The following is a 23,997-nucleotide window of genomic DNA, read 5'->3' as shown; positions in this document are numbered from 1 at the left end:
CATTAACGCCTTCCCTTTAAGGAATGCACATTTAAACAGACTGCACAATTAATTGGATACATTTCTCCCTCCAGCCACACTGCCGGAGGACTCAATTATCTGAGTTTGCAGAACCGGCGTGGCTATCCGAATCCCCATTAATACACTGTAGCCGTTTCTGAATAGTATAAATCAAACGAAACAAATATGTGTTTACTCATGTGATGGTTAAAATGAACCTTTGTTCTCCTGCTCTCAGAGTAATCGCTGGAGTTGCAATCTTGCAAATCTGAGGCAGCAAACAATAAGTAAGGATAAAACATGTATTGATCCATTACACAAGCTACAAAGGGGTGTCCCAATAAAAAATATTTTTGAAGCAGCAACGTGGTCTACTATCCACACGCTCACAAAGCATTATTGCCTGGAATCTTCCCTCAGTCAGGATGGTAGCTTTTGTAAAGCAGTCCTGCACTCGGTTCATGAGAACAATTAAAATACAAATTCTGCTCCCTCCACCAAATCAAATACTGCTTTGGGAGTCTATAAAAGATGAGGAATACGTGGGAGGACACAATCCATTCGAAGAACAAGTTACTTACCGGGGTAACGTTCTTTCCACTGGATGTTCCTCCCGCGTATTCCACGTATTCCATGCCCTCCCAGTCTACCCCACAGTAGAAATTCCCATGCTATTACAGCTTTCGTTCCTTCAAGGCTGAGTATGGTCACTCCCGCAGTTATGCAGGTATTTCTGCTGTAGGGAAAAAAACAGAACCGAAGCCAATGAGCGCTGCATGTGCTATATAAATTTCAATGACATAATCCTCGAGACGGAGACCTTCGAGGGAAATCGAGTCAACGCCATCGAGGCTCCGAAGCAGCTTTTTCCTCTGAAGGGATCTCATTCTCAGGCAGGCCTCTGGCACCAGAAAAATGAGGATGCCATGAGGCCGAGCAACATCAAAAAATCGAAGGCCGGGAGACACTGGGCACTTTGAAATTTGGTGACCATGTGAATAATGTATTGAGCCCTCACCACGGATGGCAAGCTCTTTCCCAAGGATGTCTCCGTATAAAAGGAAGGCAGTAACCGTGGGCTACTGTTTCCAAGGCCCAAGCATCCAAAGTAATGTCTCGCCATTCTTCTAGATGCTGAGACAGTCTGCCTAAAGACTTCCATGAGCATCAAAAACTATATGCTGGAATTGCAGGGTTGAGACGTTTCTTTGGAGTTACACATGGTAATGACCAATCCGGCTCACTATTTGTCCAGTCACCTATGTGAAACCACTACAAGTAAGGTTTGAGAAGCCCATCAAACCAAAGAGCATCAAAGAATTTAGTTGCACTTGACACCCAAAATCATACCATTGGTAGACAATTTAATGGAGACACAAAAGGATGCCAAAGGTGCAAGCAAGAGAGTCAGGGCGATGGAAAAACATTCTGCACTACAATGACAATTAAATACAAGCGCCCAAATCAGACTGTCAGAAATGACAACAGTCCTCAGAAAGATATTTAAAATTGAGAAAGGGCTAGTCCTAAGAGGCACCAGAATAGCCGTACCCATTAGTCCATAAATGTCACCAGGATGTAGTAAATGTGAAAGCCCAACTCATGGAGAAAGTGCAGTTTGCTAGCATTGACTAGTTCATCAACAGGTCAAGGTAGCAATATCCACATGCATGATGTGCCAAGCAGCAGGTGCCGGGGGCCCCTCCCCATGCACTCCCAGACATTGGCAGTTGGATGTTGGAAAAGTGTCACCATTTGCTACCCTTTGCTCTTGTTCCCATCACTTGAGGCATGATTTGGGAACTGCTTCATATTGGACTTACCTTCCGAACCCTACAACACAATACTGTAGAGATTTGGGAGCTCAAAAGCCCTGTTTTTCCTTTCATGTCCCTTCTGAATCCATTTCAGGTTTTTGACAGCCAGCATGCTTTTTTATTCAAAGGACTGTGCTTCCACGCTCACTGCTTCATCTCCACTCTTGCAGGACAAGGTTGTGTAGAGGATAAGGAACACCTGTGGCTGCAGTGATCGCTAGCCAGCTTTAAAAGCTTCAGTTTGCTTCAGTCCAGGGCTGGTCATTGTTGCAGTGTTTCTTTTTGTGACTGGTCCCTTGTTCCTGGTTCTTATTCATAGTGTCTAGCTCCTAGTTCCTTATTTCTTGTTCTTTTGTTTCAAATTTAGTGTGCTTATCAGTATTTTCTGCTTCCTGGATTCCCTTTCTGTCTTCCTGTTTTGCAGTGGGCACTTTCCAGTGCTCTCCTTTTCCTGTGCAGCTCAGTTTGCTATTCCTTTGACTTTGCGCTATTCTGCAGTGTAACCTTGATCCTTTAGACACCCCTCATTTATAGATTCACTATATTGTACCATTTTCCTTCCTTCCCTGAATGGTAAGGGGGAGGTTTTGTACTTGTAATTTCGTTTTTGCTCCTGTTCCTTTACTTTCTCTTGGAGTCTGTTTCTGGGTTTCCCTTGCACTTCTCTTTTTGTTCCCTATTCATTGTTAGGTGTAGTGCGCTGTTGTATCCAGCTCCTGTGTGAATGCCTAGGTTTGACTAAATATTCTTTAAGCACTATTCCTACTTGTCAGGTGTTTTATGTGATTGATCTGCAGGGTTGGTGGGCTCCGATGACATTCCAGCTGGATTTTCTCGTCCTTGTGTGTGTTGGCATTAAGTTATTTTATACAATATTATCAAGGGTGTTAGCTCACAGATCCTGTCATTGCTTGTCCTGTATGTGGGTTTAGCCCTGACAGTGCCTGTAGCAGCAATTGTGAGTAAAGAGTTTGTCGAGCTTCCAAGTGCCCCACATCCATTTTCATATATTTGAATTCTTGTCACACTCTATTTGCACATCCTGTATTTTGCATGTAGCTTGGTTCCTCAGTGTCTGTTGTTTGTCACAAAGTTATTCACTGTGTGCTCATGTGCACATTTCCCTAGCCATATCCACTGCCTTTGTCCTCTCATGACCGATAGAGCGAGAGCGGACTTGCATACACCAAAGACTTGTATTTAAGCGTACATTTGGATAACTTTGGTAGATACCATGAAATTGAATTTAGTCACTGCACTGCTGCATATATCATCTTATCAAAAGTTAAAGTAAATCACTTTTACAAAGGAAAAGGAATTCCAATTAAAATAAAGACAGACATTGGCCCACCTTTGCAGGATAAGAAACTCATCAGACAATGGTCCACCATTTCAGGGTGCGAAATTCAATAAATATAGAGAACATCTGGGAGTCAAATACATCAAGATAAAAACATGCTGAATCAGGGCCAATGGGGATGCATGATTCCATATGCGTATCGTGAATGTAGTGAACAGGGTAGCCACAGGATGACATGACAACCTCAATTTGATATGATGTAACACAGGCACATTATAGTAGTAACTGGGAATATGCAAATGATGAATGCCTGGCGAATGTCTATACAATACTTATACAAAAGTTCACATTTTTAGTTTTGTTGACTGTGGCAAAGTCGGACTTTGGAAAATAATTTGAGTTCAAAAGATCTCGTTATTTTAAAGTTTGGTGGGTACTAATCTCTGACTTGTGGATAGCCACAGTTCTTGCATGTTCACTTAGGACCAGCAATCACTTGGGCTTCAAGTAGTAGAGTGTTATATCAGCCTCTCTATCAGCCTCATTATAGTATGTCTACTGTGCTGTGACACACTTGGTCTCCAAGTCCCACCAATCTCCTTCATAGGCAGCCATTCCACTCCTTCCTGTAGGGACTTCTGTTGGTCGTGTTGCCCCTGTGGTTCTGCCTCAGCCACCTTAAAACTCTTTCCTGTGGCAGCCTTCCCAGTTTTCCTGCTGGTACTTACTTCTCTGCCACTAGCTATTTGGACCTTACAGCGATTCCCCTTTTCCCAAAATCTCATTACTACACTTGTCTTGTCCTTGCTGCTCCCTACTGGCTCCATGTCAGACATGGGCCACTTCCGTTCTCATCTGACGTCTGAGTATCATCACAGTGGTTTCTGACCTTTCAGATTCCTTAGGATTCTCCTGCATTTCTATGGCTTCACCTTTTTTATCATAGTTCACCTCCATCTACTCCCTACTCTCCAATCCTTGTCTGATCCATAGTGCCATGGTTCGTGTCAGCTGATCGTAACAAGTGACACAAGACTCAGCATTCGACATTGTTCCCAATAGAGCAAAGGGCTCTTCACAACATCAATACTTGTTTTAATATTTAGCCTTTGGGGTAAGGAGAGGAAGACGGTTAACACCCCATATGATCCCAACTCATAATTAGGTGTATTATAAAAAGAGGATGAATTTAAAATAACAAGTATTTACTGTTACTACCATACACCTAATACGGCTAGAAGTATACTCGCAGTAAGTTTCTAATTAAGTAAATATTTAGCAGAATTTTAGAATTGTGTGTTTATTCGAAGGAGTTTTAATGGAGTTGTCCAGGGTTTTTATGCTTGATTTTTACTCTTCATTTTACTGTTTTATTTTTCCAAGACTATCTGTACAAGCGCTCCGATACATGTATTTGTCTAGTTAGCGCTGTATACACAATTGGAAATAAATAAATAAATACGTTTGGACCTCTTGGTTTAAGCTTGCTGGACCAACACATTTCAGCTTGATCTTGAATTTATGTGTGGATTATAATGTAATATAATAATACCTAATATGATAAATTAATTTCCTAGATCCTTTCAAAATGTTTCTGATCGGCACATAACTGTGGCTGCTTAGTACCAAAATGTATTTTGTACTCTGATGGAAAATGGGCCTTAAGTCTCACTGAAAATATAATATTGTGGGGAACAGGGGAGTTGCTAGGTCTGGAAAAGACCCGGGGCTAAGCTGATGTCAGAACTGTTGGGACTGGGGGCTAGCTAGTCTTTTGGCGGTAGCTCCTGAGATTCTATCTGGGGCTACAACCAAAAGCCCCTTTAGCCCCCCCTAGCAACGCCCATGGTGGGGAAACACATCCCACAATCCTCCCCATTCATCTTCCCTTCCCCTGAAGGGGTTAGTTCTCACAGTGCATTTGGTCAAAGTCCAGGATTTACAACTTGAAGGAATGGGGACAAGGGTAGCGTATACAATTTTGAATAAAGGCGCAGCCAAGTGACCACCTTAATGTTTGCTAATAGAGGTACCAGATTCCAAAAGATCCATACACGGATCTGATGGCTTTTTTTAAAATTCTGGATGGCCTTAACTTGCACTTTAGAAATACACTGTATGTACTGAGATATGAAACTATAATACATAATAAAATTGGGTGTTTTTGGTGAATTGTGCTTTGTATGATTGCAGATTTTCTTTGATCCTGTCAACATCTATTCAATCAAAAAAGTATATAGATTTATTGAAAGACGTTGCTGCAATGTCTGCTATTTTAGTGAAGGACACTGCATTTTTACGGTGGTCAGTGTGAATTTTATAGGCACTTTAAATCCAATGTCTTTGCAAATCCTCAAGCAACAAATCACACCACAAAAGATTTGAAAATAAAGAAAGTAGACAAACGACTAGCATAGACATACCTCGAAAGAACTTCTGAAACATACTGTATGGAAGTGACTCGCCGGTCTCGTAGTGCCCGCTGACAAAAGTAATGGTGTGCCAATCGTAAAGCCAGTTCTCCATGAACTGAGAAGCTACTTCCACAGCATCCCCCTCGATATTATGGATTCCTGAAGCACCTGCGTATGGTACTGTGGTCAGCATGTGTTGGAGGGCATGGCCAAACTAGAAGAAGCAAAATGAAAAGTAAAGAAGGAAAAAGATCATGCAAATGGGCATGAAATACCTTTGGTAGAAACACACATAAAATCAATCCGTCAGAACTTCATGTATGCCCCTCATCATTCTTTTTTAAGACTATGCGGTCAGTAAATGGCAATAAGCAAAGCAAAAAATACCCTCTGCTGCACAGTTCCGCTAATTGAAAGATACGATTCTGGCATGTGATGGTGGAAAATGAATGTAATCAATTAGAGGAACATAGTGTGGTTATATTGGATACAGATAACAGAAAATGCCGACATGTGGTTTGTGCTATGTGTAGCACTTTATCAAGACATGCTTTTCTGTATTTTAAATATTGGGGGCAGACAGTATTCCTATGCGTTCATGATTTGAACAACATATAAAGTTGCGAAACAGCCAACTGTAGAGTGCTAGACTAGTGACGTGCCTGTAGCATAGGCAGTGCCTTAAGTGGCACTACAAATCGAGCCGGGGCTCATCGAGGGGGCGTGGCCTAACAACGGGGGCTTCATGGCCCGTTAGGCCACGCCCCCTTGACGAGCCCCGGCTCAATGGGCTACTGGCACCCCTGCCAGGCAGCCTTTTGTAGATCTCTGCATTTATTTTGTATAGGCTTGCCTGGCAGGGCACGGCGCCTCGCCTATTCAGCCTTAATGGTGATGCTGCCCCTCGCCAGCTGAGGAGGGGCAGCGTTACCATTAAGGCTCAAAGGGTGGGGCCACTGGAAGCAGAGGCCTTTTTCCTAAAGATTGAAACTCCTGCGAATCCGCGGGAGCTTCAGTATTTAGAAAGCAAGGCCTCTGCTTCCAGCGGCCTCACGTTTTCTCCATAATGGTGGCGCCGGCCCACGTGCATCACTTGATTAAAGGGATGCCTCGCATGTGCGGCGCCACCATTATGGCTAAAAGTCATTTTTTTCTGAAGCCTGAAGCTATCGCTCACGAGCAAGAGCTTCACGCTGTAGAAAAAATGCCTTTTCGTGTAGTGGCCGGGGCTGCAGGGGAGATTAGTGGGCCCCGGCAGGGCCCCGCCTCAAAACTAAATTTCGGAGCCTGCCGGGACCTGGCCCACTTAAAGCCCTGAGCATAGGTCTATCTGTTCTATACCTCCCACGTTAGATAAATACAGCTGCAAGCAAAAAACGACATGCACACATGCTATGATACTATTTACAATAATCAGAAAAGTCGTATCGGTGCCTTTCAAAGATATACTAAGAAGGCAAAAGCAAATTCATGGACTGTGTTGGTCAAGCCAGCCTCATTTGTTTTCTATGGTTCTTTTAGGTGGGGTCAGTGGACATTTCCTGACTACCTACTGTAGTCATATGATAGCAACACAATTTGGGTACCAAGACAGTGGGCCTCATTACAAGCATGGCGATCTGGGAACGACGGTACCGGTAAGCATACCAGTACCGTAGTTCCCGGACCGCCATACTACGAGCTGTGCTCGCGGGTGCCTGTCAGCCCGCCAGGTATTACCTGGCGGGCTGACAGGCACCCGCGAGCACAGCACGTCGGATGCACCGGCAGCACTCTGATTGCGCTGGTGCATCCGACGTCCCCATTCCCATTCAGCTCTATCGGGCCGGATGGGGAGTCCCTGACCCGGTTCTTGCCCATTCGCAGGTGCTGGAAAAAATGCAACTCCGGCGGCGGCCATGCCGGTTTTACCGGCACGCCTACCGCCAGAGTCGTAATGAGGCCCAGTATCTTGCACATGCAAGAGTACTTTGCTTATGGTGTGATTTGGTGGGTTTATTGTGGAATTACCTGGCAAACAACTGGAGTACTTGTGATTATGATGACACAATCCGCCATATAAAAGCAATGCATGGCACATGATGAGGTTCTTGGGAACTTAATGCAATATCTGGCAAATGGTGTGAAATCATGAACAATTGGCAGCAATAAATGGCAATTGGTCTCAGCACTTGGGCATATGAGGACAACGGGTGGCATTCGGTTTAAGTGCTGCCTAAGCACACAATTGCAATATTGGGCACATTCAATGGCAGAAACTTGTCATGGAAGAGTACCTGGCCATATGATCTTTGGTTAATGATACTAATGATTGCCATGTGATGCGAGTATCTGAGCATATTATGGCAATGCCTAGCAAATTATGGTAGTACTTGGACATATGAAGGCATTAGCAGTAAAAGGTGCCTTAGCATATGATGGTTAAACCAGGAAAATTGTGTGAATTCCCAGGGGATATAATGACAATACTTGCAAATGTATACAGCATTTCCTTTACACAAAGTACAAACTACAGACTTTGGAAAGGCTTTTTTTTTTAAATGTTGTGGTTCAAGTCAATGCATCTTTCAACTACTCTGTGGCTAACAAAGATCACATAAGTAAACAGGATCCATTTAAGTCACCAGCGGAGAGGAGGCTATCTTACCACACAAAAACAGAGGTAACAGCAATGTTTCATTATTGTACGTGTCAGTCATGCACAAGCCTACAAAAAAGCAATTCTCTCGCACCTCGTGGAACAATGTTGAGACTTCACGGAACGACATCAGGGATGGCATGGTACCCACAGGAGGAATCTGGTTGCACACCATGAAAGCAACAGGAATATGGTGGAGAAGGCGACTTCTGGCTGAAGAGCGGGAGGAAGATGTTGGACAGCTATAACTGATTGGCATGTTCTCTTTATAGCAGTCATTCAGCAAGACACTCAGTAAGGTAAGCATGGTTGACATATGGACTTGGATCACTACATGTCTCAATTCCACAACAATTCACATCATGAACATGTATGTAATGGGTGGCATTCCTGTCATCTGAATAAGTTGTAAGGTGCTCTCTCTCTCCAGATTCATCACATACTTGGTGAACTTACAACACATTTATATGCAAAACATTGCCCAGGATAACGATTTGTTTGCAATAACTTCAACAAAAATACATAGTTAGTCATGCTACCTACATTGAACGTATGAGAGGGTGAGAAATACCTCCTGGAATGGTTACCTATATCAATTATATTTATGTAGGCCCTACAACCAGTGCATTACACAGCTGAGTTTTTGATTAAACTCAATATTATATGTGGGAACCATGGGCATTCTAACAGCTTCTCTACTCGAAGGCAGCATGGATGGAGAGTGTGAGAAACCTAAGGGTATTCTCACTCCTCAACCCCTTGGATCCTCTGTGCTGGTGGCCAGGGAAAGGCCATCGCTTTGTATCCCGACCCTCGGGGGGTGAAACGAGGGAGAGAATTACCTGAGTGGAGGGTCCTTGGGAAATGGAAGTGGGGTTCCTATTGATAACCAACACAATCCTTTCCCAACCTTAATAGGCTGTTACCAGCTAGTTCCCCTCATTTCTCTACAATTGACACTTGACAGTACTGGGAAGAAGAAGAAGCAACTAAGAGCAATCAAGACTATGCTCTTTTATCACTATGTTACTGGGACGAGGAAGATGCCTACGAAGATCTGTGAAGGTCAGGCATGCCCCTTTGACTGTGGTCAGCAGGGCTAATTTAGCATTCACACCTGCAGCCTGTCAAGAGGCTGCATGTGTATAAAAGGAGACCTGCCCGGTGGAAGAGAGAGAGACAAGGGCGAGGAGAGCGACCAGGGAAGCAGCGAGGAGGCTGGTGCAAGCAGCAGGAGCGGAATGCCGAGACATTGGTGACCAAGGAGAGAGGCGGTCCATGGAAGCATGGCGGGGGGAGCTGAGACTCCCGGGAGCTGGCTGAGCACATTGAGGGGAGCCATGCAGCAAGGCTGCCCCTTTCCTCGTTGCTCGAGTTTCTCATTCTCCTGTGTGAGAGAACCAACAAAGGAGTATCTGAAGGGCAGAAGCTTGAGCCTCGATACTAAAAACAGAAGGCTTTGTGATCCATGCTGCAACAAGAACTTTGAGCAGAAGGCTGTGTGATCTGTGCTGCAATAAGAACTGAGAAAGCGACAGTTGAGTTTCAAATGAAAGGGAAACCCGGTGCGCGAGTGTGTGAACTTTGTTATATGTTGAATACTTTGTATCGGAGTGGCCACGTGCCTTGAATAAGCACGTTTTCAAAGGTCTCCGATCCTTCCTTGTCAATTACCAAAGAGCAGGGAAAAGCTGAAGATACTTTGTGTCGTAGTGGTCGCGTGTGGCAAGAAACAGGTTTTCGAAGGTCTCAGAACACTGGGCAATCCAATTAATGGGAAATACATGCTTATTGAATAACAGATAAAGCGCAAAAGAATATTAAGCAACACTCATGATTATCGAATACTGAACTCAATCAAAACCTTGTTACCAATCAGAAGTAAGCCATTTTCAATTCCAAACAGGAAACAGAAACTCAAATCTAAACAACTTATATTAAAATACTGGAATATAATAAAATACTGGAATAAATACAACTTTAAAGGATAAAACAAACCACAGCAGGTTGAGTTCTAAATTGAATGTGACTTTAAGGAACCTACAAACAAAAGGTTTTGCAGCTTGATCTACAGTATAAGGAGTATTGATGTCCACTTGTATGAAAGCTACAAATTAAAAGGAACTAATATTTGAAAACTTGAACTTTGGAAATTTAATAAGGATACCTTGCTTTTTGAACTGTGTTACTGAAAACTTGGGGAAGGGAACACAGGGTCCTGACTTGGGGAAGGGAACCCCAGGTCCTGATTCAGACTATTTCCACTTAAGTCCATGTAGGGTAATTTTGAGACTTTTTTGTGGAACTGTTTCCCAGTTGGGGAAGGGAGCTGAAAGGAAGCTGTGAGCTGGAAGAAGCTCTGAACATTGGGTTACACACTGTTTTCTTTTTGATTGCTGATATCTCTACACATTGTACGGCTTTAGTTGTGAGGGTAAGTATAGGTTTTGGACGCAGACAGATTTTTCAGTTGAACTCTTTGACTCAGACTTACCTTAGTTTTATTTGAGTAGGGAAATCTAACCTTACCACAGGGCAAGGTAGGCCTTTTTCCATCCTGACATTTAAGTTAATAAAGGTGTTTCTTTTTAACTTTGAATCTGTCGTCTGTGTCTTGATTCGTGATGCCTTCACAAGAGACACATCAATTTGAATCGAAGTTAGCAATTATGTCACTGATATAAAGAGTTGCCTTCTTTGAACAAATGCCCTTATCATGTAGAACTCATGTGTCTATTTATCATTTTCAAACAAGCATATGTAAGATATCACAATATATACTCAAATATTTACAATGTAAAACTACAATCCTAACACATACATTTATTAAATATCAATCATACCCCATGAATTATACATAGATTAATCAATTATATATTCATCAGGGTAATAATTACCAATACTAATAATATCGTTTCTAGCTGCAAAGAGATTTTATTTTCCTAAACACTTGGACGAAAAGCACAAAACAAACACATACACACACTCTAACAACAACAACAAAAAAACAATATCCATACTCTGCTAATAATTGATCATTTTAGACTGACAAATTGTTCAAACTGATGTTCCATTACCATATACATCTTTAAAACGTTTCCATAAGGCCCAATAAGCTTCTTCCCTACCTTTCATTTGCTACATGGCCAATTCAAAACCGGATAATGTCAATACACCATTAATCCAACTCTCAACTTGTGGCTTCTTCCTGGTTTTCCAAACTCTCAAAATCTGTTTTGCTGCTATCACAAGAATATTGTCAATCCAACTCCCATATAATCGAGCCATTAAACATCGCCCATTATTTGCTAACATCAGTACCTTTAATGGTCTTCTTGGAAATGTGATAGAATCATATCAAATCTGTCTAATATCTCACACCAGAAGGCAAGAGTTCTGGGACAATACCATAGCATATTGAGTAACGTCCCTTTTTCTTTCCTACATCCCCAACATGCATCATTTACCAACCCCAAATTGCACATACGTTCAGGCATCCAATATAATCATCCTAAAATCTTTTGGTGAATGAGTCGCAGTTTAAGGTCTAGCTTACTACTGTGTCCAACCCGCCTCATGTGTCTCCAAATCTCATCAGTGATAGTACAACCTAAATCTATTTTCCACTTCTTTTTCAAGTTACTCCAAGATTCAAGCACCAAATCACTCTCAGGCATGAGCTTTAAATACGTGGAGACTCTACACGGTGATAAGCCAAATATGCTCAACATTGCTGGTTCTTTCTCTATTGGCACGGACAAGATACTAAAAGTCTCAGTCAAGGGGCACTCACTCCAATTCCCAAAATCTAGCCCTTTCGCTTCTACCTATATGAAACAATTCTTGAAGCTCTTCAAAAGACAGTATGCGTCCATCACGCAGTAAATCACCTATTGTTAAGATCCCCTTTGAAATCCAGCTTTGCCATTATATAGTCTTGTTCCCTAGCTGCAACACTGAATTATGCCAAATAGACTACTTGTGGTTTAAAAACAAATTCCAATTAAAATTAATTAACCAACATGTCAACGAGTCTTTAGTCCCTTTAATGGACGGTAGTTTAACAGCCCCTTTAGGTCGCCTTTCCATAGAAAAGATACTGTTCAACTGAAACTGCATCAAAGCATCCCTCTCAATTACCACCCACATTGGCTCTGTTTCAGTTTCCGCTGTCACATATAGTGCCACTTTCCTTAGAACAAATCCTCTGTGGTAATTTTCCGAGTTTGGATATCCAAAACCTCCCTCTTTAGTATCACGCAACAAGATAAACCTTGGAATTTTCAGAGCCTCCCCCTCACCCCAAAAGAAAGTCTTGAAAAACCTGAATGATATCCTTAATGAATTTCTTTGAGAAGCTCAAGGGTATTGATTGCATAATGTATAAGACTTTTGGCAAAAGCAACATTTTAATCGTATTAATCTTTGCCCAAATCCCTAAATTCAATCTTGCCCATTTCCTAATATCTCTCCTAAGATTTTCTATTAATTTAGTCACATTAAATCCTACCATCTTTCGTATGTCTTTGATAAGAAATATCCCCAAACATTTTACATATAACTCAGACCATCTACAATTCCATTCAACAAAATCTCTGCTTCTTACATCTATTGAAAGTGGGAACACCTCTGTCTTATCCCAATTGATCTTATAACCTGAATACTTACCCACTTTCTCCAAGATTTCTTTAAGAACAACACTGTCCCTTTCTGGATTTGTGAGTACCACCACCATATCATCAGTGTAAGAAAGTACTTTTACTTCTGTAACCCACATTTCAACCCACTTATCCTCTGTTCATTGCGTATCAAGATTATTAATGGCTCCAAGGCAATGTTGAATAAAAATGGTGATAAACAGTGTGGTCTTGTTCCCCTAGCAAGATTAAAGACATCCAACATAATATTATGAACCCAGACATGTGCCATTGCAGAACTCTGTAGACAATGAACCATTTCCACAAATCTGATTCCAAAACCCATTTTCTCCATTGCAAATTTAAAGTAAGCACATTTTACCCTGTCAAATGCTTTCTCAGAATCCATAAAAACAAGAGTGGCATTCACAGGTTCATTACGATAATGACTTATTATATCCACCAGTGTCCTGATGTTATCCTATCTGGAGCTATTCTTCATGAACCCCACCTGAGATTCATTAATTATTTTCCCAATACAGCTACTCAGTCTATTTTCCATTATTTTAGTAAAAAATGTTATATCCACATTTAGATATTGGCCTATAATTTCCACATTTTCTATTGTCTCTCCCTTCTTTTGGTATTAATGTAATCATGGCCTAAGTCATTGAGTGGCATAATTCCTTTCCTTGCAAGAAAGAAGAACAAGTTACTTCTTACCTTGTAACGTTCTTTCGATGGGATGTTCCTCCGACGTATTCCTTATCTTTGATAATAAGTTTCCAGCTTGCTGGCCTCGGAAATTTTTTCTGTAGAGGGCGCTGCGCGTCGACGTCCGCCGAGTCAATGTCCCTCGACGGCCACCGTATCAGCGCCATCACCCTGCCCATAAATAGCCACGCGCAGCGTCCGTTGCTCAGTTCCGTTTTGTAGCACAAGAAAAGTCATGCCTGAATTGGTTATTGACCTTGAAGGAGTGTAAGCTGCAACCACAAGGGAAGTATTACTGCGGGGATGGATGGGAGGGGCGATAAGGAATACATCGGAGGAACATCCCATCGAAAGAACGTTACAAGGTAAGAAGTAACTTGTTCTTCGAAGGGATTGTGTCCTCCGATGTATTCCTTATCTTTGATAGACTCCCATAGCAGTGGCATGTAATTGGAGGTGGGAGTAAGAATGTCATGTATCCCTTTAAGGATGGACCGAATGTAATAAGGCTTTGCCAAATCTGGTCTCTTGACTAGTGGAGGAATCCAGGTTGTAAAATTTTGTGAATGTATGTGCGGACGACCATGTGGCAGCCACACATATATCTCTGACTGGCACTCCTCTTTGGAGGGCCGAAGAGGCTGCGATACCCCTGGTTGAATGAGCCCTAAGATTTTGGGGTGGCTCTTTCCCTGCCAGTTTGTAACATTCCAGAATGGCCAAAATAATCCACTTGGAAATGGTTTGTTTTGTTATGGGTAATCCCAACTTGTAACCTGAGTATCCTACAAACAGCTGGTCTGCTTACCTGATCCTAGCCCTTCTGCTGATGTAAAAGCTTAGAGCTCGCCTTGGGTCCAGCCTATGTAGTCTTTCTTCCTCTTTCCCCGGGTGGGGAGGAGGGTAGAACGAAGATAAGGTAATTTTCTGAGTAATATGAAATTCAGAAACCACCTTTGGGAGGAAATTAGACTTCACCTGTAGGACAACTTTGTCCTTGTGGAAATTTGTAGCTCGCTCACCCTCCTAGCAGATGTTAGTGCTACCAATAGAACAGTTTTAAGTGTGAGAAATCTCAGCAAACAAGAGTGAAGTGGTTCGAATGGAGTGCCCATTAGGAAGTTTAAGACTAAATTTAAGTCCCATAAGGGAATTTGGAATGGTTTTGGAGGATAAACATTAGTTAATCCCTTGAGAAATTGTATCACTAGAGGTAGTTTGAAATACGATGGTTCCTGCGCAGTGCGCTTGAAGATTGAAAGCGCTGCGAGATAGCCTTTTACTGTGCCAACTTGAAGGCCCGAGTTTGCCAAGTAGAGTAGAAACGATAACACCGTTGGTGTACCACATGAAAAAGGGTCGATATTCTCTTCTCTACACCAGCTGCAAAATTTGTTCCAACGGCAGCGGTATAAAGACTTTGTTGCTGGTCTTCTGGCCGAAAGCAACACCTCCATGACGTCATCAGGGAGATCCCAATCCTTGTACCTCACCCTTTCAGAAGTCAAGCGTGAAAGTTGAGGGTTCTGATGTCCGGATGGAGAACCTGACCTTCCTTCTGCGAGAGAAGATTCTCTTTGAGTGGAAGACGGATTGGAGGGCAGATGGACATATCTAGAAGGTCCGGGTACCACGTTCTCCTGGCCCAGTCCGGGGCAATTAGGATCATGGTTTTCCAGAATCTTCTCAACCTCCCGATCATTTGAGGAATAAAAGAGACTGGTGGAAACGCGTAAAGGAGTGGAAACTCCCAGTCCACTACGAACGCGTCTCCTAGAGCTCCTCTCGGGGAAGTTCCCTTGAACAGAACAGATCGCACTTCCTGTTGGTGCTTGTGGCGAAGAGATCGACCTGAGGGGTTCCCCAAAGGGCAAAGATCTCTTGAAGGACTTCCTGAGCTAGCTCCCACTCGTGGGAGACTGTGCTCTGCCTGCTCAGAGCGTCCGCTGTCAAGTTCTTCTCTCCGGCTAGGTGGACTGCCGATAGAGAGATTCCTTCCTGAATTGCCCAACACCAGAGCTGCATTGCCTCTCTGCACAGTGGCAGTGACCCTACGCCTCCTCTTTTGTTGAGGTAGTGCATGGCCACCGTGTTGTCCGTCATTATTAGGACATTTCTCCCCTTTACTGATGGCAGGAAAGCTTTCAGCGCTAGTCTGATCGCTCTCAGCTCTAATAGGTTGATGTGTAGTCTGGACTCCGATGGAGACCAACGACCGCTGATGGTCAAGTCGTTGGCATGGGCTCCCCACCCCGTGAGTGAGGCGTCTGTGACTACTGTTATCTCCGGACATGGTTGCCAAAACAGTTCTCCTTTCAAGATGTTCTCTGGATAGGCCCACCATTGAAGGTGGCGGGCTACCTTATCCGGAATCCGGAGGAGATCTGTCATTCTCCCTGAGAATTGCGACAACTGAGTTCTCAGTGCCCACTGAAGAGATCTCATTCTCAGGCGAGCCTCTGGCACAAGGAAAATGCAGGATGCCATGAGGCCTAGCAACCTCAAAAAGTCGAAGGCTGGGAGACGTTGGGCATTTTGAAACTTGTTGACCATCTGCAGAATATCTTGAGCCCTCACCTCTGGTGGCGAGGCTTTTTCCAGGGAAGTGTCCAGGACCGCTCCAATGAACTGGAGTCTCTGTGATGGTATCATCTGTGACTTCTTTAAATTGAGGGAGAAGCCCAGTTTGTGAAGGAAGTGGCAGACATAATCTAGCTGGGTCTGAGCTTGTTCCGAAGATACAGCCCTGATCAGCCAATCGTCCAGGTAGGGCTACACGTGGATCCCTTCCCTCCTTAGACTCGCAGCCACTACCGACATTAGCTTGGTGAAGACCCTCGGGGCGGAGGTCAGCCCAAATGGCAGAACTCGATATTGATAATGAGAGTCGCCAATTGCGAACCTCAGGTATTTCCTGTGTTTGGGATGGATTGGCACATGGAAATAAGCATCCTGAAGGTCCAGAGATACCAGCCAGTCCTGGAGCCGGAGGGCCTGAAGGATCTCAGAAGAGAGTTACCATCTTGAACTTGTCCTTCGTGAGGAACTTGTTCAATTATCGTAAGTCCAGGATGGGTCTCAGTCCTCCGTCCTTCTTTGGTATGAGAAAGTAGGGGGAGTACCAGCCCTTGTTCCTGTCTGCTACAGGTACCGGTTCTATGGCACCTTTCTCTATCAGGTCTATAATTTCCTGCAAGAGGAGCGGATCTGGAACTTTTAGAGAGCTGTTCCCCGGTGGATGACTCTGAGGGATGTGTAGAAAGGGCAGGCAGTAACCCTGGGCAACTGTCTCCAATGCCCAAGCATCTGACGTAATAGCCTGCCATTCCGTCAGATGTTGAGTTAACCTGCCCCCTACAGGTGTCTTGTGTGGAAAGACATCAGAGTGGTTTGGGGGCGGCTGATGCAGATGCTGAGGGTAAAGAGGCACCTGCTGCTGCTGCGGTCTTAGTACTTTTGACCCGTCCACCTCGGGTGGATCTCCTTTGGCCTCTTTCAGCCGGCTGTCCTCTGCCTTTCCCGAATGCGGAATAATAGCGAAAGGACTTTCCTCTCCCAGAGGTTGCTGAGGGGCGAAAAGGAGTTTGGCGGATAGCAGCTCCTAAAGATTTTGCTGCTGCTTTAGATGTCTGCAACTTTTCCAGACTGTCATCAGCCTTTTTTCCGAATAATGAAGAGCCGTCAAAGGGCATATTCAAAAGTCTGGCCTGTACATCTGGAGCAAAGCCAGACTTTCGCAACCACGGATGCCTGTGGATTGTTGTACTTGCCGCCATGGCCCTGATGATACTGTCAGCGGAATCGATGCCAGTTTGAAGTGACTCGCACATGGCATCTTTGCCATCTTTAATAATGTTAAGGAAGGCTTCCTTTTCCTCTCCTTCGGGTATGCAGTCAGCCGCTGATGAAGCACACTCCCACAGTGTGTGACTGAACCTGGCGAGCGTACAGGTGGCGTTGATGGACTTCAACGCCATACTACAAGCAGAGAATACTTTCTTTGCCATAGAATCGTACCTCTTGTCATAGCTATCCTGTGGGACAGTAGGGTAAGCAGTCCTGCTGCTTGATGAAGTTGCCGCTTGGACCACCAGGCTCTCTGGAGTCGGGTGTTTCGATAAGTATTCAGGGTCAGCAGCAGCTACCCTATACTTGGCTGATAATCTTTTATTAACAGCAGGGATAACTTCAGTAGTTTCCCAGTTAGATGCAATCTTTCTTTCTAAGGCTGTATGGAAGGGGACCACAGGATCCTCCTGTGGACCTTTGTCTAATATGTCTGTCAGGTCATCCTGTTGAAAAACAGGCAAAGGCGCAGACCAACCCATGAATTCAATAATTCTTGCCATCAGGGTTCTATAGGGTGTTACGGCATGTTCCCCTGGGTCTGGCTTAACAAAATCCACTTCTGGGGAAGTGTCCAGCCCACTTGCCTCATGTAATGACTCCTGTAGGTCTTTCAACCTTCTTTCCTCAGAGGTGAAATCCTCTGAAACAGGTAGTGTGGTCCTCTGCAACCCGGAGGTTTCCTGGTCAGAATCTTCCCCTTCTTCATAAATTGAAGATAATCCAGGGTACTGTGACCTCTGAAATGGTATAAAACCCATTTATAAGGCAGAAGGAGCCAAATTCGTCATTATTGTGCGAGAAAACGTTGATGTCGTCAACGCCGATGTGACAGGCTTCGAAGGCACCGAAAACGGCGTCGAGAAAACCAGAAGAGGCCTCGAAGAACTCAAGAGGATCAGGATCCTACTCGAGGACAGCGACGACGGTCTCGGCGTCGTGCCGGAGGCTCTTGGAATCACTGTTGGCTGTGGAGTAGCCGTGGTCTTCTCTTTCATCGGCATCGATGTCTGCGTCGACGATAGCGTCGAGTCGATCGACCGATGCGTCGAAGAACCCTTCGACAACGGCGTCGATGGCGCCGATCCATGAGTCGAAGGGATCTTCAACGAAGGCGTCGATGACGGTGCCTTCTTACCCGATGGCCCGTGGCGCTCTCGGGTGGAATGTTTCGCCGGGTGCTGCGACTCGCAGCGTTTTGATTTTTTGGGTTTTTCACCCGGGTTATCACCCTCAGCTGTCTTCGAGGGGGTCGAGGCCGCTTTCTCGAAGACGCTTAACATTTTCTTCCTGAATTCCTCCCACTCAGCTGAGAGCTGTGTTTTGTGGTGCAGGAGACCCTTTCTGGGAAAACAGAAGACGACGAGGAAGGGGATCTTCGACGTCTCTTATTTGAGTGTCTTCATCTCGACGAATGGTGGGAGCTACTTCGAGATCTAGAATGGGAATGTTTTCGACGGCGAGGAGACGAATGCTTCGACTCGGCCGAAGAAACTTTCAAGGAGGTTTTGACTGACTTACCTCTCTCAAGCTTACCCTTGCGCTCCTTCAAGACTTTCGCCGTCATGGACATGCAGTCCTCACACTCCGAACAATGGTGCTCGGCTCCCAAGCACCACAAGCAGATCCTGTGTGGATCCGTTATCAACATTTTTTTACCGCAGTCTCGACATTTTTTGAAGCCGGATCGCGGCGTTGTCGGTTCCGATGAAGATGCCATCGAGAACGAGTTGGTATATTTTGAGTAGATTTAGATTAGATTATCTGACTGAACTGAGCAACGATGTTCCGAGGCCCCACGAAGTGCGGAAAAACAGAACTGAGCAACGGACGCCGCGCGTGACTATTTATGGGCAGGGTGACGTCGGCGCTGATACGGTGGCCGTCGAGGGACATCGACTCGACGGACGTCGGCGCGCAGCGCCCTCTACAGAAAAAAATTCCGAGGCCAGCAAGCTGGAAACGTATTATCAAAGATAAGGAATACGTCAGAGGACACATCCCTTCGAATTAAACTGCTTACATAAGACTGGGGCTAAAAAATTATCAAATTTCTTATAGAATTCCGCTGGCAAACCATCTAAACCCAGAGATTTCCCCAACTGCAGTTGCCCAATTGCTTGTAAAAAATAATAATTTTCAATATCCGCTTCTAGCACTCTATTATCATCAATCGACAATTTCTTCATGTCATGTTTTTTTTCTTTTTTTTTTCTGTTAATCCGGCACGAGGAAAAAGCACATGAGTAAACGTACATGAGCAAACTCAGCAGTTTGAGCTACCTTTGATTGAAGGGTGTTTTCATTCTCGCCCGCTTCTTTTAAACTTCTGAGCCTCATTATGGAGGACGGCAATAAGCATGGTCTTTTAAGTCCAACGCCTGGTGCTCATCAGGCATTATATAATTTTACAGAACCGCGGGACACGGCCGCCTAGTCCAGACTGGGAGTGGCTGCCGCCTCGCCTTTGTTCAACAGGGACCGTTTGTCTGAGATCCGTGCGCTTAATTCTTGTAGGAGACAGAGGTTGCATGGTGGTAATCTCAGCATGGTTCCGGTCACTAATGCACAAGATTCTATATGTAAGAATCTTAACAGCAATTTGGGCAATACGCCATTAAAATCTAATATGGCAGTCGCTTTCACCCCGGAACCTTTACTGGATAGGGACATGACTGAACTTAATTCATCAGACCTCTCACCAGCAGTTTCTTCCTTACTGGGTGGGATAAAGAAATATGCCAAGAGGGACCCTGGTCATATGACTTCATCATCATTTACTCCTGAAAAGGACCCCACGCTTACTCTCATTCAAAAGGATTATACCGCCACTCAGTTTGCGGCTCTTAAAGCAAGTATCTTGAAAGAGCTTAATCTATGTCAGAGTTTTCAAGATTTGTGTGCACTTATGCTCATCTTGAATGAGCTTGTCTCAACCATCCGTCCCCCAAGAGGAAAGTACCGCAACACAGACCATCGTACAGCAACCTACAGCTTTACAGAACCAGACAAACAAAAAGGACTCTATTTGCCAAGTCAACTGTTCAACTGAGAGCCTGGATCAGGCCAGCCAAACTAATACAATACTGGAGAGTTTGGGCCAATCGTTACCATTTAACCCTATTAGTAACATTTCCCTCACTTCCTCTATACCCCCTTTGCATATCAATGAGCAGGTTATCTGCACCAGCATCACTGTAGAGGCTTTAGATGTAGAATCACCCTATGTAACCCCTGAATTGGATCATAATCACGAGCATAAGACCAATGTTCGAGAGCCAAAAGGATATGTTATTCCAAGGCAGATATACATGCAGAATGTGAGACTAAAAAAATCCCAAATGCCAAGAGTTAAGGATACTAACATCCGGGACTTTATCATGGATAATCAAAACTTTTTTATTTCTAACATCAGTAAGGCAGCGGGCATTGAGACCAAAGAATCCTTACGCAATAAAGTATTAGCATGGTTGCGATTACGTACAGGCCCAGGGGTTGTTAGATCATTTTATTTAAAATTCATACGTCAAACTAATTTAAGTGAGTGGTGCACCTCATCGAACAGTGACTGTATCATTGTGGGCTGCGGTTTGAGCACGTTACCACTCTTTCTCCGCAGATGTAATTACTTCCCAAGAGGGATTACCAATTGTAATATAATACTCTAATCTTGCATCGCTTATCTGTAAAATGTATTCCCTTATTTGTTAGAGTTCTCCCACTTCTTCAGTTGGTATAGCATAACTTCTTCTGGGTTCATCTGGTTTTTAGGTCGTATTTTTATATCATGCTTTATGATTTATGTTTATTTATGTACTCTTTATCTTGTTTGTTTTGTATGCGCCATTATGCCGGAGGGTCAATTGTGCGCGATATAAATTAAATAAATGTAAATGTAAATGCAATATACTCAAACAAGCTCTCCAAATCTTGCGGTGAAGCTGATAAACTCTCTGTATATAATGTTTCATAATCATTTTTAAAGCCTGCACAAATCTCAGTATTTTTCCATACTAATTTATCATTCTCATTCTCAATTCCCTGGACAAATATCTCCCACTCAAACCCTTCAACCTACTCACCAGTAATCGTCCACTTTTGTCACCACCTTTCCAATATTTCTGTCTCATAAACAATAACCCCTGTTCTGCCATCAAGTTGGTTGCACTTGCCAGAGTATCCCGAACATGATTTATCTCAATTCTATCCTAAACCTTTCCAGATCGAGCATATTTTTGTTGCAAGTTTGACAACTTTGCTTCTATCATTTTCAGGGGATTTGATTAATCAGCACTCTTAACTAAGATGATTCACAGATAAACACCAACACGTCCCCTTTCTGCTGACACTGTACCCGGATGAAAAATGAGGGAACAGGTTACTCACATAATGATTTTGCAACTTATATTCAAATGCTTCGAATGAATATATATAGTCTGCCACCAATGTCACTGGAAATGGTATTAAATGGTATTATAGGAAAGAGTGATTCATTGGTTACAATGAAATGGAGAACTGGTAATACAATTGCTCAAACTCAAACAAAGGGGGGGGTTTGTGGAGGGGGAGGCAAATCCACTTTGGTTTTTTCAGCACTGTCCAGAACTGTGGATTAGATTCTGTAGCTGCCTTGATGTAGTTGAAACGACCTGGGATCAGGTCAACTGTTAGTATTCCTTTTCATGTGTCAATCTTTAATCATTCCCATAGGTCAAAAAGAAATAGGAGATACTAGTAGTTCAAAGAGTGGAAAGGCCTAAGAACAGGCAAGATAAAAAAGGCTGTGGGGCCGTGGGGTTTAGAAAGGCTCTTCTAAAATTGCACACTCTTTCCATCTGGGTGGGCGCAGGAACAGTTTTTGTATCACAATATCTTTTTCTTATATTAGAGATATTTGTTTTGGGTCATGAGAGCCCTCATGACCTCTGGGGTCGACTGGTTTCAATGGCATGCATAATTGGAACCATCTTCGTCAGGACCGTGGTTCCATGTAAAGACTAAATCCAAAAGTTCTTCATGTATTGATTTCATACATAACATTTAACATATGCTTGCTGTGCAGTTCGTGATGGTTACTCATCCATTTATCATGTATTGGTTCCATACATTTATGCACATTTAACATTCCCATTTTGCACATACATCCTATGCATATTTGATCTCCCAACACGTTTCCCCACAGCATTGGCCGTGATTCCTCAGGAGAGATTCTGCACCAAAATTAAAGGAAAAAAGGTTTTGTTTAGAAAGAAAAGATTTGTAGTTTTTTTGAATGAAAACATTAACAACGTGTAGTTCAGAAAGAAAAAACTATGTTGAAAGATAGAAGAAAGAGGACTTGTGTGTATATATGGTTAAATTCACCCACCCCTTTATAATAGTTGCTGTCTTTGTTACTTTTTGTATCAATACTTTTGATTCAGGCAAAATTCTTGTTGCCAAAGCTGATATATCCGCAAAAGTTCATGAGGACCGATTAATTATCAGATGCCCTGATGTTATTTTGCAGATAATTATTTCTTTTTACTTCCAAAAGAAAGGTGAACAAGTGAGCCAAAAAGTGTTCACCAATTGGGGCGGGCAGTTCAAGTTGGAGAGCTTTATATATTAGTGAATTTATAGCTTTTAAACTAGTCACCAAATAGTTTTTAGATACTTTAGAGGTTAAAATAGTTTGGAGGCGGTTAGGCAGTCTGATGCAAGTTTTGCATTTCTTGCCTTACAAGACAGCATTAGCAAGGTCCTTTTGCCTTGCTCAGTTCACAAGGATCCGCGATGGATCTCTTTGTTTTCCTTTTCCGCTTTTATAGCGTGATTTGGTGCGTCATGACATCATCGCAAACGCATGCCGTACATACATTATGTAAGGTTGGTTTATTATTTTGTACATAGTGTAGGATTGGTGTTTGTATAGAATTGGTTTATTTATATTGTCTAATGGTGGCGAAGCCTAAGACTAAGACTATTGTCATAATTAGAGACTATATGAAAGAAGTGAAAAGCTGAGATATGTTTGAGTATAATGAAAAATGATGTGCTTAGAAATCCAGTTGGTTTCAAAAAGATGACACACTATGATCACAATTCATGTCCCACATGTCCCTAATCCACCTAAAAGCAACTACATTCTCTATGCTTACCCGTGTTCCCCAAGCGCTCCTCGCGGGGCTCCTCACTGCAAAAACCCGCGTCCTGTCCAGACGCTGGTTTTCTAAGTTTACCTTTTGTTGCTAGGTAACCCGAGCATGCGCTGGTGTGTGAAAGAAAGTTACTTTCACTTTCTCACGTACGTTGTGCGCCGGCAGTACCGCCGGCTACTGTTTCATTTAAAGTGACAGCGCAGATGCTGTGTTATGTTAGGATGCATTGACCATGTGGATGTTAGTCCTCAATGTAAATTACACATAATATCGTGATGAGGTAAGTGGGCAAATCTATGTATTAAAAACCAGATCCCAGTAGTTAAATTAGGGGTATCCTCCCCTCCCTGTGTACTAACCTAGTACCTGGCCCAGTGCCATGTGTACGCTGGGTTGCGTAAGGAAGAATGTTCAGCATTGCAAAAAACAAAAACAAAAAGTTATTAAAATATGTCATTCATAGTCATGGGGTGTGTTATGGCAGCAGACGT

The 23,997-nt window shown here is 43.4% G+C and overlaps 1 protein-coding gene across 2 annotated transcripts in view; it reads right to left on the bottom strand.

Moving 5' to 3' along the window:
• LOC138569537 (uncharacterized) overlaps positions 1 to 23,997 on the bottom strand; it is a 1,144,950-nt gene that overhangs the window by 115,832 nt on the left and 1,005,121 nt on the right. For both annotated transcript variants that reach the window (XM_069647595.1, XM_069647596.1), the window contains exons 14-15: positions 8,264 to 8,382; positions 5,541 to 5,745 (exon numbers count right to left, since the gene is read on the bottom strand). In XM_069647595.1, the coding sequence (XP_069503696.1) occupies positions 5,541 to 5,745; positions 8,264 to 8,382 (324 nt within the window). The remainder of the gene's footprint in view (positions 1 to 5,540; positions 5,746 to 8,263; positions 8,383 to 23,997) is intronic.

Source organism: Ambystoma mexicanum, chromosome 2q (genome assembly GCF_040938575.1).
Source record: "Ambystoma mexicanum isolate Mex_15411 chromosome 2q, UKY_AmexF1_1, whole genome shotgun sequence".
NCBI lineage: Eukaryota > Metazoa > Chordata > Amphibia > Caudata > Ambystomatidae > Ambystoma > Ambystoma mexicanum.
Note: the sequence above shows the minus strand (reverse complement) of the source record. Positions and strands in the feature narration are given on the sequence as shown.